Source organism: Mizuhopecten yessoensis, unplaced genomic scaffold (genome assembly GCF_002113885.1).
Source record: "Mizuhopecten yessoensis strain PY_sf001 unplaced genomic scaffold, ASM211388v2 scaffold11167, whole genome shotgun sequence".
NCBI classification, from domain to species: domain Eukaryota; kingdom Metazoa; phylum Mollusca; class Bivalvia; order Pectinida; family Pectinidae; genus Mizuhopecten; species Mizuhopecten yessoensis.
Genome location: NW_018408913.1, coordinates 96,347 through 110,211, shown reverse-complemented (window position 1 = coordinate 110,211; position 13,865 = coordinate 96,347). Strand labels below are relative to the sequence as shown.

The window sequence follows — 13,865 nt, the reverse complement described above, 5'->3', positions numbered from 1 at the left end:
CGTATGTAAAAGCTTCTGAGTAACCCCGAATGACAACATATACAAAACTATTTTTGGAAACATGGGTCGTATAATATCAATGAACTGACTGACGTGTAACGTAACGGGTAGGCCTACCTAAGGAGGTTAAGTACAGGAAGATCTCAGAAATGTCCGACTCACATCAGGTAACCTACTGGTGATCCATTAATAAGTATTCTCAATTTAACGAGTAGATTATATTTTACATTAGATGTGTACTATTTTGGTTACAATTTTTATTCTAAATACTCTGTTTTTACAAACATATATACATGTCTATCATATCTATGGTAAAAAAATGGCATACTTATTCTGTAAAATGTAACATTTCAACACTTTTGCTTGTGTAATGTGAAAGTGACACCTTGTTGACTCACTTGGCAGGGCAATTACTGAATTAGGTTATTAACCTTAGAATTTGAGTAAACTATTGTCGCGTAACTAGATTGGGCAGAGTGTCAACGACCAGAAAGTTCCATAAGTAAAGCATCTATCTATAGTGGGTAAGGCCCCTGTTTCGAACCCTGGTCTGCCCGTTCCTTTTTCCTCTCCTATTACAGTGGTACTTGTGACCAGAGACATATATTATTACAGAAATTGGCAACTAACTCGCGCAGATCTAGCAAAAACATGCATGATCATTTTGTTCAGGCAGTGGAAATTAGATACACCAAGAGACTTAACGTGGGTTGCAGCTGCAACGTCACATGGAACCGGCTCTCTGAGTGTTTGTTTTGACAGCTATTCTAGCACATGTTGATGCAGAATGATCCTGATGACAATATATGGACATTTTTGAAAATATATAATGAACAAGAAAACTTTGCAAGTATTGGAACAAGCTCATATTAAGAAGCTATTATACTGTAGCTATGTTTTCCTTTGGCATGAAAGAAATAACCCTTGCATATCAAAGCCACCATCTCCACTCGTTTATTTTGAAAACACTGTATTTTCAGAGCTAAACAACTATAATTTTTCAAGTATTCTGACCTGATCATATTAAGAAGCTGGTGAGAAATATTATCAAATAATTTATATCTGAAGACTTATTTGAAATTGTCTAAAGAACAGAAAACAACACTTACATATAAGTGGCCACAACATATTTATGTGTACACAGTAGGTGATTAATTGATTACAGTTTACTCCTACAAAGGTACAAACACATCTGATTTTCTTTCGAGTGAAGTCACTGGCGGATGACAGCAGTCGGGATCAGTGATTTCAAACCTCTAACCTGTATTTTTAGGTTTAACCCTTAAATGATATTTATGACACTCAAAATACTTTGCACGACAAACCATACTATATCCACTATGGCGCAGGTGAATTGTGACTCGCGATATGACATCCGGTTACCGTGACCAAACATAAGGCAAAGTGCAAGTTGCCTATCTCTGTAATATGTACGTCTCTGCTATGACCAACCCTTGTTACAAGCATTGGGTGTATGCTTGGCAAGGGGATACCCTAACCTGGAGTGTAAATAGTTTTGTCTTCGGGGATGAAGACTTATAAAAAGGAGGGAGTAATGTAGTGGAATTGGACTGGGTCGATTGTCGGCTATCAGGTAGCTCAATTGGTAGAGTGTCCATCTAGAGTTTGGAGGGTCTCCTGGTTCGAACCCCAGTCTGGCCCGGCAATTTTCCTCCTTTCCTGTTACACTAAATTAAAAACAACAGTGAAGATAAATCATCAATTTTAAAGTTCTCAACTTCACCTTCGTAATACACATGTTTTTCTTATCATATTTTTGTGTCATAAATTTGTTATTGCGTATCAGGCATTTCAATGCCGTAGTGTAATTATAGTTATACACCTGTGTGATGATGACAGGTCAACATCTGATATCGTAACTTCACTCGGAAATGTGTAATCACATGTACTTTAGAAATATAGACTCCGATATATGTACAAAGATATATATATTGATTGACTCGTGGGAACACACTGACCTGAGACCAGATGACTTCAAGAGGTCATATACGAGTGCATGGAATGTGGACAGATGTGTTTTGTGTACCAGACTCATGAGTACATATCATGTGCCTACATTCATTCACAAGCTTGAAGTTGCTACATTTTTTACCTGACATGAATATTAATATGTACCATACACAAGCAGGCTATGGAATGGTGTCCCATGTGTACGTGATTGAGAGGAATTTACCTGTAATACCCACTTAGAAGGTCAAAGATATGTGAGATGTATTTGCCGAGAGCTTGATTTCTTTCTACTCCTGGCTTTCTTTTGTTTCCTGGTGCCTTGCTTGGCAGTACCACACTTTGAGTTTCTTCTTAACATTCAACATGTACGGTAATGACAAACTGGTTCGCCTGAGTGAAAGTGACCAGGCAAAAACGATGTGGTAGGTGCCTTAAGCTTATGCATGGTATTTCAGTTAGACAGCACTGTAAAATTGGCATCAGATCCATGCTATCACTAGAAGGCAAATACACCAACATACCCTGTAACAGTAATGATATTGTCCAGTGACAGTATACTGTGGACTTGTTCTACAAAACTGTTCATGTTGTAACAGTGATGATACGGTCCAGTGAATGTACACTGTGAACTATAAACTTTTACTGATGTTAGAGTGATGATACGGTCCAGTGAATGTACACCTTGTACTATAAAACTTTTACTGATGTTAGAGTGATGATACAGTCCAGTGAATGTACACTGTGTACTATAAAACTTTCACTGATGTAACAGTGATGATACGGTCCAGTGAATGTACACCGTGTACTATAAAACTTCTACTGATGTTACAGTGATGATACGGTCCGGTGAATGTACACTGTGTACTATAAAACTTTTCCTGATGTTAGAGTGATGATACCGTCCAGTGACAGTTCACTCTGTACTATAAAACTTCTACTGATGTTACAGTGATGATACGGTCCGGTGAATGTACACTGTGTACTATAAAACTTTACCTGTTGTTAGAGTGATGATACAGTCCAGTGAATGTACACCGTGTACTATAAAACTTTTAATGTTGTAAGAGTGATGATACGGTCCAGTGAATGTACACTGTGTACTATAAAACTTTTACTGATGTTAGAGTGATGATACCGTCCAGTGACAGTTCACTCTGTACTATAAAACTTCTACTGATGTTACAGTGATGATACGGTCCAGTGAATAATGTACACTTTGTACTACAAAACTTTAACTGATGTTACAGTGATGATACGGTCCAGTGAATGTACACTGTGTACTATAAAACTTTAAATGATGTTAGAGTGATGATACGGTCCAGTGAACGTACACTGTGTACTATAAAACTTTTACTGATGTTACAGTGATGATACGGTCCAGTGAATGTACACCTTGTACTATAAAACTTTTACTGATGTTACAGTGATGATACGGTTAAGTGCATGTACACTGTGTACTATAAAACTTTAACTGATGTTACAGTGATGATACGGTCCAGTGAATGTACACTGTGTACTATGAAACTTCTTCTGATGTTAGAGTGATGATACGGTCCAGTGAATGTACACCGTGTACTATAAAACTTTTACTGATGTTAGAGTGATGATACCGTGTAGTGACAGTTCACTCTGTACTATAAAACTTCTACTGATGTTAGAGTGATAATACGGTCCAGTGAATGTACACCGTGTACTATAAACTTTTTACTGATGTTAGAGTGATGATACGGTCCAGTGAATGTACACTGTGTACTAGAAAACTTCTACTGATGTTAGAGTGATGATACGGTCCAGTGAATGTACACTGTGTACTATAAAACTTCTACTGATGTTAGAGTGATGATACGGTCCAGTGAATGAACATCGTGTACTATAAAACTATTACTGATGTTACAGTGACGATACGGTCCAGTGAATGTACACTGTGTACTATAAAACCTTTACTGATGTTAGAGTGATGATACCGTTCAGTGAATGTACACTGTGTACTATAAAACTTCTACTGATGTTACAGTGATGATTAGGTCCAGTGAATGTACACTGTGTACTATAAAACTTTTACTGATGTTACAGTGATGATACGGTCCAGTGAATGTACACTGTGTACTATAAACCTTCTACTGATGTTACAGTAATGATTAGGTCCAGTGAATGTACACTGTGTACTATAAAACTTTTACTGATGTTAGAGTGATGATACGGTCCAGTGAATGTACACTGTGTACTATAAAACTTCTACTGATGTTACAGTGATGATTAGGTCCAGTGAATGTACACTGTGTACTATAAAACTTTTACTGATGTTAGAGTGATGATACGGTCCAGTGAATGTACACTGTACTATAAAACTTTTACTGATGTTACAGTGATGATACGGTCCAGTGAATGTACAACGTGTACTATAAGACTTTAACTGATGTTAGAGTGATGATACGGTCCAGTGAATGTACACTGTACTATAAATCTTTTACTGATGTTACAGTGATAATACGGTCCAGTGAATGTACGCTGTGTACTATAAAACTTCTACTGATGTTAGAGTGATGATGCGGTCCAGTGAATGTACTCTGTGTACTATAAAACTTTAACTGATGTTACAGTGATAATACGGTCCAGTGAATGTACAACGAGTACTATAAGACTTTAACTGATGTTAGAGTGATGAGACGGTCCAGTGAATGTACGCTGTGTACTATAAAACTTCTACTGATGTTAGAGTGATGAGACGGTCCAGTGAATGTACAACGAGTACTATAAGACTTTAACTGATGTTAGAGTGATGATACGGTCCAGTGAATGTACACTGTGTACTATAAAACTTTTACTGACGTTACAGTGATGATACGGTCCAGTGAATGTACACTGTGTACTATAAAACTTTAACTGATGTTACAGTCATGATATGGTCCAGTGTATGTACACCGTGTACTATAAAATGTTTGTGGTGTACCTGTTAAATGCTGGTTTTACAAGGAGTATTTCAGTGGTGAACTTGCTGACACTTACCATCCTACAACTGTTTATTTAAAGTCAGGGTGTAGTCTTGTAAATATACACATTGTTTGCATACATGTCAAACGTGAGCTTCAGTATGGAGGATTAACATGTAAATATCTACTACCTAAACATCTGAACTCTGTGTCAGCCCGTACATGTTTGGATATTTTATATTTGTCAAAATATATCAAACAGGAAACCAAAATGTCGGTATGTACTATATCAAATTTCTTTTTCTTAACAATACAAAATTTTAAATACAAAAGTTGTCATGCAACTGGTCTCAAAATAACTCATGAGTCCCATTGTCAATATCAATCTAATTAAAATTATATCTTCACATCGCTCCCGTTTCCTTTCAACAAATTTGTTGCCTTTAATTCTGACATGGCTCGGAATCCATAGTAATGTTATTTTTAGAGTTTTTTAAGATACGAGATATTCAATGTAAACGGGAGCGATGTTAAGATATAATTTTAATTAGATTGTGGCAATATAGGCATAACCTTGCCCAGACTTTCATAACTTCCTATATATTTTGCTTTGTTATCTGATTTTTTCTTTCAAGTAATTCCCCGAATTTTGTTTTGAGTCTGAAGAAAGACCTTCCTTAATATCATTTCTATAATTTGATTTCACACAATTTTTTAAATGTTTATTACAGATATATTGCATTCAATATTTAAACATCAAGTGTGATACTCTCATTTTGTGGGACTGTTTTAAAGGTAGACTCTGACAAGGTGTCTATCATTGCTTTTACACTCTGGAAATGCTATTTTTATACATCTACATGTACATGTTTTAAAGGACTGTATAGAATTTTGTGTTAGGACAAATGTTGTTTATATTAAAAAAATAGTGTGTAGTTACTTAGTCTTTTCAAGTTTTATGCTTGTTAGAGGAAAGATAACACCAATTAAGTACATGTAATAGGTAGTGTCATAAATGTTGAGTTATTATTTAAAGTTGATGAATAACTTTATGATCAGTATTTGAAAACAGTGTCATTGTTACATGAACTTTTACTTATAATATGATATTACTATTATGATATCAATAATATTCAGACACTTGTTTGCTTTTAGAATGGGGTGAAAGAAAAACCGTTGTATGAGCCAAGTATACTACACGACATAGATTTTGAAGGAAACCACTGTTCAACATATAATCCAGAGATATCTCACACCAATCCAGGAGAGGGACTGCTGATGAGGCCTCTCTGTAGGGAGGATTATGATAATGGTAAATGTTTCTACACAGGTCCAGGGGCAGGTCTAGTGATAAGGCCTCTGTGTGGGGAGAATAATGATAGAGGAAAGATCTCCACACAGTTCCAGGGGAGGTCTAGTGATGAGGCCTCTGTGTGGGGAGAATAAGGATAGAGCCAAGATCTACACACAGTTCCAGGGCAGGTCTAGTGATGAGGCCTCTGTGTGGGGAGAATAATGATAGAGGTAAGATCTACACACAGTTCCAGGGCAGGTCTAGTGATAAGGCCTCTGTGTGGGGAGAATAATGATAGAGGTAAAATCTCCATACAGTTCCAGGGCAGGTCTAGTGATGAGGCCTCTGTGTGGGGAGAATAATGATAGAGGTAAAATCTCCATACAGTTCCAGGGCAGGTCTAGTGATGAGGCCTCTGTGTGGGGAGAATAATGATAGAGGAAAGATCTCCACACAGTTCCAGGGCAGGTCTAGTGATAAGGCCTCTATGTAGGGAGGATTATGATAGAGGTAAGATCTACACACAGCTCCAGGGGAGGTCTAGTGATGAAGCCTTTATGTAGGGAGGATTATGATAGAGGTAGATATTTTCACACAAGTCCAGGGGAGGTCTAGTGATGAGGCCTGTATGTATGTAGGATTATAATAGAGGTAAGATCTCCATACAGGTCCAGGGGAGGTCTAGTGATGAGGCCTCTATGTAGGGAGGATTATGATAGAGGTAAGATCTACACACAGTTCCAGGGTAGGTCTAGTGATGAGACCTGTATGTAGGGAGGATTATGATAGAGGTAAGATCTCCACACAGTTCCAGGGGAGGTCTAGTGATGAGGCCTCTATGTAGGGAGGATTCTAATAGAGAGAAGATCTCCATACAGGTCCAGGGGAGGTCTAGTGATAATGCCTCTATGTAGGGAGGATTATGATAGAGGTAGATATTTTCACACAAGTCCATGAGAGGTCTAGTGATGAGGCCTCTATTTAGGGAGAATTATGATAGAGGTAGATATTTTCACACAAGTCCAAGGGAGGTCTAGTGATGAGGCCTGTATGTAGGGAGGATTCTGATAGAGGTAAGATCTCCATACAGGTGAAGATTTAGTTATGATACCACAAAGTGAGATAAATGAAAATGATGTGAAAGCTATTGACATGCATTGGCTACCCAGTATCCACTGTTTCTGGTACCTATGTCTTACCTAAATGCTGATACATAAGAAGAAAATATATTAGAACCCATATTTACAAGATAAAAATACAATGATTGATTTGTCTTGTCTGTGCATCAAAACCTATCTGATTTATTTCACAGGATACATACAGCTACTTAGCCAACTTACCACTGTGGGGGATATCAGCAGGGAAGAGTTTGATGGTAAGTTATACCAAGTTATAATTCATCTGTTTGTAGATGAAGTTTATATCTAGTATGTACTAGGAGGTTTGACCCATACAGGTCTGAAGATTATTTTGTCCAAATTAAGCCATCATGTACTTTCAGGGACATAGAGGGATTATTGTAAAAGCGTCATAATAGTATTGTCTCACACCTTGTAGCAATTTTGCCAAAATAAGGCTGCTTTCCTTAGAAATTCATTGAATAAAAGATGCCTCACTGCAACAATCAGGGTGACTGATGTTATTTCTACAACCTATATAGTTATGGGGGGGGGAGGGGGAGGTATACTGGAATCACTGTCTGTATGTCCGTCCGTCTGCCTGTTTGAAGACATTTTTTTTTACCTCCTGTTCCTCCTAGGTTTATGCATGGATTTTGATGAAACTTTACACAAATGTTATACCTCAAATGAACTTGTGTCTTTCAAAACGCCATAATGTTCCTTTAATATTTACCAGAGTTATGGCCCTTGATTTCTGTAGATGGTACATTATGTTACTGAAATGGCTAATTATCCCGAAAATGGTAGGTATTTTGTATACACATATACATTGTAATGTTGTTGGCATTAATGAAAGCTACTTTTTTGACCAATTTTTGAGGTCATGTGGTCAAAGGTCACGAATGAATTATGTTACTGAAATAGCTAATTATCTCGGAAACAGTAGGTATTTTGTATACACATTTACATTAGAGTATCATAGTCAATTATGCAGGCTATATTGTGACAAAATTCCAAGGTCATGAGGTCAAAGGTCACAGATGCATTATGTTACTGAAATGGCTAATTATCACAGAAATGGTAGGTATTTTCTATACAAATACCCATAGGTGACAGTTTTAGTAACATGTGGATATACATTTTTGTAACTAAAGCAAGTATATGCAAAACAGTTGTTTAGCTGATAAGAGGTCTGTAGGAATCATAAATCCAGAGTAGACAATAACATGGTACTGCAGATAGTTCCAGTAATCAATTTATCTTTAATTTAGCTTCTTTAAGTTACATCACTTCTGAGTGTCGCATTAACAGGCAAGTCATTGTGTTACCTTCCTGAGGGCAATGTTCCTGCTTGATTGTGGTATTCCACTGCATGTTTTAAAATGCAACTTACTTCAGGTCCCCACCCCGCTCTCCCTTCCTTGTTGATTAGGTATTGGTTTCTTCTGTGTCTTTCTGATTACCTAGGGGACATTGGAGAGACCAGGAACAGATCGGTTATATCCCACTGTCTGCATGTGTTTCGTAAGAGGTGACTAATATGGACCCCCCTGCAAGATTGGATATTTTCTTCTGTGTCTTCTGTGTAGAGAACATTGAAGAGACCAAAATTCGTCTTTTGCCCTCATTGCAACATTTGGGAATCTTATTCTTTTCTTTTCTATCTTGTCTACCCTTTCCTTTTGGCAATGTCTTCATAGGCATTCGTTTTCAAATGAACATGGCCGGCGAACTGTTCAGTCATCAACAGTATCGAGCGTCTCTCACGTGACAAGATGACAGAGTTATGGGTAGGGTAATCTGCATGTGATCTCTGTGTTATGTTTTGATTATCTCCTTATGATAATTACAATATTATCGCCTGTTATTTAATTACTATTTTTGGTAAAACAACATATTTGGTAAACTCTCTCCCTAATGTCATAGCTTTAAATATACCTATTGCAGCCTTGTATGATGTGTTTATGTTGTCAGCCCGTTATAGGAGTATGGACGACTGTCTGGACAGTTATTACATCACTGTGATAGAGGACACCAGTACCGGCCAAGTTATAGCATCAGGAACTCTCGTCAAGGAACAGAAGTTTATACATAAATGTTCAGCTGTGAGTTTAAACATTACTGAGAGCTTGAGATAAATATTTTCTTAATGAAATAGTTTGAACATGTTTAATATTGATATCATATCACATTCAGATCAAGGTAAAAGTTTCAGTTAAATTCTTAAGTCGATATTCTCATTCATCATTATTTTATGTGTCATGCAAGAGCATTCAAACTGTCTCTGATGACCAGCTAAATTGTTCTCACTAAATATCTGTTTGAAATGATGTGCCGTGTCAGTACTGGAAATAATAAAAGTAATGTAGTCATTTGTTAGTTGTCTCTGTGTTAATTATATTCATGTCAAGTGAAATGCCTGGTGATTTTGTTTAGGGAAGTAAAGGAAGCTTGGGTATTTTCGAATGTATGAAGACTTCTATTGGCATACTGTTTTAATTTCTATTATATCTGCAGTCTTATCCTCTTGTTGAAAACCACAGATATGGCAGTAGCAAAAACAAGCTGGTATCGTATACAATATGTTAATGATTGCTGGTTACAGTAGGACAGTTTATCAGGGTTTATTCTATTGCAGAGAGGGAGAATAGAAGATATAGTTGTAGATGATAAATATAGAGGACGACAACTTGGAAAATTGTAAGTACCATATTGTGTAGTATAATTTTAGTAAGGGCAGACAACTAGGCCATATGTATGTAATCCATAGTTTATATGGTATTTCATCAGAAGTGGGGAGACAACTGGGCCAGACGTACTTAATCCATCAGACAACTGGGAAACATTTAAGTAATCCACCATCTTATGTGGTATACTGTTTGTAAGGGTAGACAACTAGGCAATATGTACTTAATCTATCTCATTATTTAGTATACTGTTTATAAGGGGAGATAACTGGGTAACAAGTAATCAACCATCTTATGTAGTAGAGTGTATACTGTCAGTAGGGGCAGACAACTGGGCCAGTTGTACTTAATCGAGCAAAATTGAAGGGGAGACAACTGGGCAACACAAAATAAATGTAATATTTTATGTAGTATACTGGTCGAAGGGTAGATACCTCTTCAAGTTGTAAGTAATTCACTCTATTCAATTCATAGGATATCTTGTATAAATAAATCTGAATAATTTTTAAAAGACTTCTCCTGAATAAGCATGAAATATAAATGTGTAACCTGTATGTTATTTAACAATAATTACCATGCATTTATTGGTGTACCTATAAAGAATCATCACATATACATATCCTGTGATATATTAACATGTATGCATTCATTGATATACAGATGCTATATTCTACGTTGGCCTTTCTCTACAGAATACTGGATGTGTTGACAATACTGAGTAAAAAGGTGGGCTGCTACAAGGTGTCCCTCGAGTGCCTAGACAAACTGGTTCCCTTCTACTCCCAATTTGGATATAAGACGGAGGACAAGCAGAACTACATGTGTCGACGTTACAATGACTAGTCCTCCGCCTACATCCTCTTTCTGCTGTATTTCATTTGCTGGTTCACTACTTGTATGTGGTCAGTCTGTGATATTTACTGGTGACTGGTATAGTTGATGTGACTGGTCAGAAAAACTACAGATGTATACATGGGGTGTCTGGTCAGAAAATTCCTGATATACACACAGACACGGGAGTTTCTGGTCAGAATAACTTCAGATGTATAGACAGGAGTTTGTGGTCTATCATACAATGGAAGTAAGATATGATAGAATATAACAAATAGACAACAACTCTACTACTATTTTTCATTGATATTTACCACAACAATACTATTCTTCATTGATCTTTACCACAACAATACTATTCTTGTATGATCTTTACCACAACAATACTGTTCTTGTATGATCTGTACCACAACAATACTTTTCTTCATTGATCTGTACCACAACAATACTATTCTTCATTGATCTGTACCACAACAATACTATTCTTCATTGATCTTTACCACAACAATACTATTCTTGTATGATCTGTACCACAACAATACCATTCTTGTATGATCTGTATCACAACAATACTATTCTTGTATGATCTGTATCACAACAACACTATTCTTGTATGATCTGAAATGATCTGAACCACAAGAATTTTTGTAGGATGTGAACCAAAGAAACACTATTCTTGTGTGACCTCAATCACAAAATCTCATGTCATCATCTCTATTAGCCCCGGGCACTGGTCCAGAGGAATTATACACCCCTGTTTTAACATCTGAATCACATGGCTACAAGGCTGTTCTTGTTTACTACTCAATTGCGGGTCTTTTTCTAGCTTTATGACAGGATCGGCTTCACATTTTCATTTATATTTCATTCATCACTCACCTGTCACAGCTTTAATTGTTATGAATATATGCTTTTCAGTCTTTTGTACCCTAACCAATCATTTTGAAATCTCTATTATACAGGAATATTTTGGTTGCTATATAGTGTAAAATGTGTATATTCAGATGATATCTTGCCTAGTCCGTAAATATGCACAAATAGACAAATCATATGAGATAATGAAATTTGTGTAGTGTTAAATTTGTGTGACATTTTAAGGTTCAATAAACTATATAGGGTTGTACATAACATGTGATCAACACTTCCTTTACTACTGGTTTGCATTTAGAGTTTTTAGTAGTGCTTACTCTTCCTTTATCCTACATGTTAATCCTGCTTTTTTATGATTCTGTTGTGTATTATGTAACTATGGTAGTATTAATATGAGGAATCGTTTTTGTGAAAAAACCCTCTAATACTGTATACCGGGAAGTTTTGCCCAGTCAAATTAGCGCCCTTCAATAGTAAAATCAATTATTGCCCAGTATCAAATACACCCTTCACATTTAATTACTATGTCTATCATGTTGTTTACAAATGCACACTGTAATGATAAATTGGCACTCATAATGAAGGGCGAAAATTCAGTTGCAGCAAAAATTTCCCAGTTTACAGTAGTGCCCCATATGTTAATATGTAGGGATCTTATTTACAAATACAGTACAATCAATTATATTACATGTAAAAAGTGTTTTAGAGTTACCTTAAAGTTGTCCATAGCCCGATCTCGAAATACCCAGTACTGTGTGGTGTATAGTAAAGTTTTGCAAGGTCAGATATTTCTGTAACTTTGAATGTAAAAGTATTTTCAACAACTTGATGCAATGAAATGCTACATATTTAAGGTCTTCAAGTGGTAGATGCACCAGTGATAGAAATCAAAATCTTATGCAAAAAATGGTGAAAAGAGTAGTGTGTGTACTGGTAACTATTGCAAAGGGATATCACTTCTGTGAGATGCAAGCATTAAAATCTCAACATGTGGTTGAGCTTTTGGAAATTCTCAACCTAAGGGACGGCTAATGGAAATTCTCAACCTCTGGGTGAGTTATTTAAAATTCTTAATTTAAGGGTGAGCCAAAGGAAATTTTAAATGTAAGGGTGAGCCAAAGGAAATTCACAACCTAAGGGTGAGCTATTGGAAATTCTCAACGTAAGGGTGGACTATTGGAAAAATTCTCAACCTACGGGTAAGCTATTGGAAATTCTCAACGTAAGGGTGGGCCATTGGAAAAATTCTCAACCTACGGGCGAGATATTTAAAATTCTTAATTTAAGGGTGAGCCAAAGGAAATTTTAAATGCAAGGGTGAGCCAAAGGAAATTCACAACCTAAGGGTGAGCTATTGGAAATTCTTAACCTAAGGGTGAGCTATTGGAAATTCTCAACGTAAGGGTGGACTATTGGAAAAATTCTTAATGTAAGGGTGAGCCAAAGGAAATTCTCAACCTAAGGGACGGCTAATGGAAATTCTCAACCTACGGGTGAGCTATTGGTAAATCTCAACCTAAGGGTGAGCTATTGGAAATTCTCAACCTACGGGTAAGCTATTGGAAATTCTCAACCTAAGGGTGAGCTATTGGAAATTCTCAACCTACGGGTAAGCTATTGGAAATTCTCAACCTAAGGGTGAGCTATTGGAAATTCTCAACCTACGGGTAAGCTATTGGAAATTCTCAACCTAAGGGTGAGCTATTGGAAATTCTCAACCTACGGGTGAGCTATTGGAAATTCTCAACCCAAGGGTGGGCTATTGGAAAAATTCTCAACCTACGGGCGAGCTAATGGATATTCTCAACCTATGGTTGAGTTATTTAAAATTCTTAATGTAAGGGTGAGCCAAAGGAAATTCTCAACCTAAGGGTGGGCTAATGGAAATTCTCAACCTAAGGGTGGGCTAATGGAAATTCTCAACCTAGGGGTAAGCTAATGGAAATTCTCAACCTAAGGGTGGGCTAATGGAAATTCTCAATCTAAAGGTGGGGTAATGGAAATTCTCAATCTAAGGGTGATCTAATGGGGAAAAAAATCTCAACCTACAGGTGAGCTAATGGAAATTAGCTAATTCTCAACCTAAGATTGAAATTTTTCGAAGTTTAGCATGAGGCTGTATAACCTAAGAGTGTTTTCTTATTTGATCAGACCTTGGTGT

At 36.8% G+C, this 13,865-nt stretch overlaps 1 protein-coding gene across 2 annotated transcripts; it reads left to right on the top strand.

Moving 5' to 3' along the window:
* Positions 1–53: 53 nt before the first annotated feature.
* Positions 54–12,521, top strand: LOC110467235 (glucosamine 6-phosphate N-acetyltransferase-like). Of its 2 annotated transcripts, none has more exons than XM_021524262.1 (6): positions 54–167; positions 6,057–6,213; positions 7,508–7,570; positions 9,291–9,421; positions 9,955–10,016; positions 10,696–12,521. In XM_021524262.1, exons 1-6 carry the CDS (start codon positions 150–152, stop codon positions 10,844–10,846), a joined length of 582 nt encoding a protein of 193 aa, XP_021379937.1. In that variant the 5' UTR covers positions 54–149; the 3' UTR covers positions 10,847–12,521. The 2 variants fall into 2 exon arrangements, with proteins under 2 accessions (XP_021379937.1, XP_021379938.1); XM_021524263.1 differs by lacking the exon at positions 54–167 and adding an exon at positions 5,008–5,178.
* Positions 12,522–13,865: the final 1,344 nt, after the last annotated feature.

Bases quoted from the DNA above. Each gene is read 5' to 3' on its own strand.
- LOC110467235 (XM_021524262.1), top strand. The intron at 6,214-7,507 runs GTAAATGTTTCT...TTTATTTCACAG, and splicing joins TAGGGAGGATTATGATAATG to GATACATACAGCTACTTAGC. The intron at 7,571-9,290 runs GTAAGTTATACC...TTATGTTGTCAG, and splicing joins CAGCAGGGAAGAGTTTGATG to CCCGTTATAGGAGTATGGAC.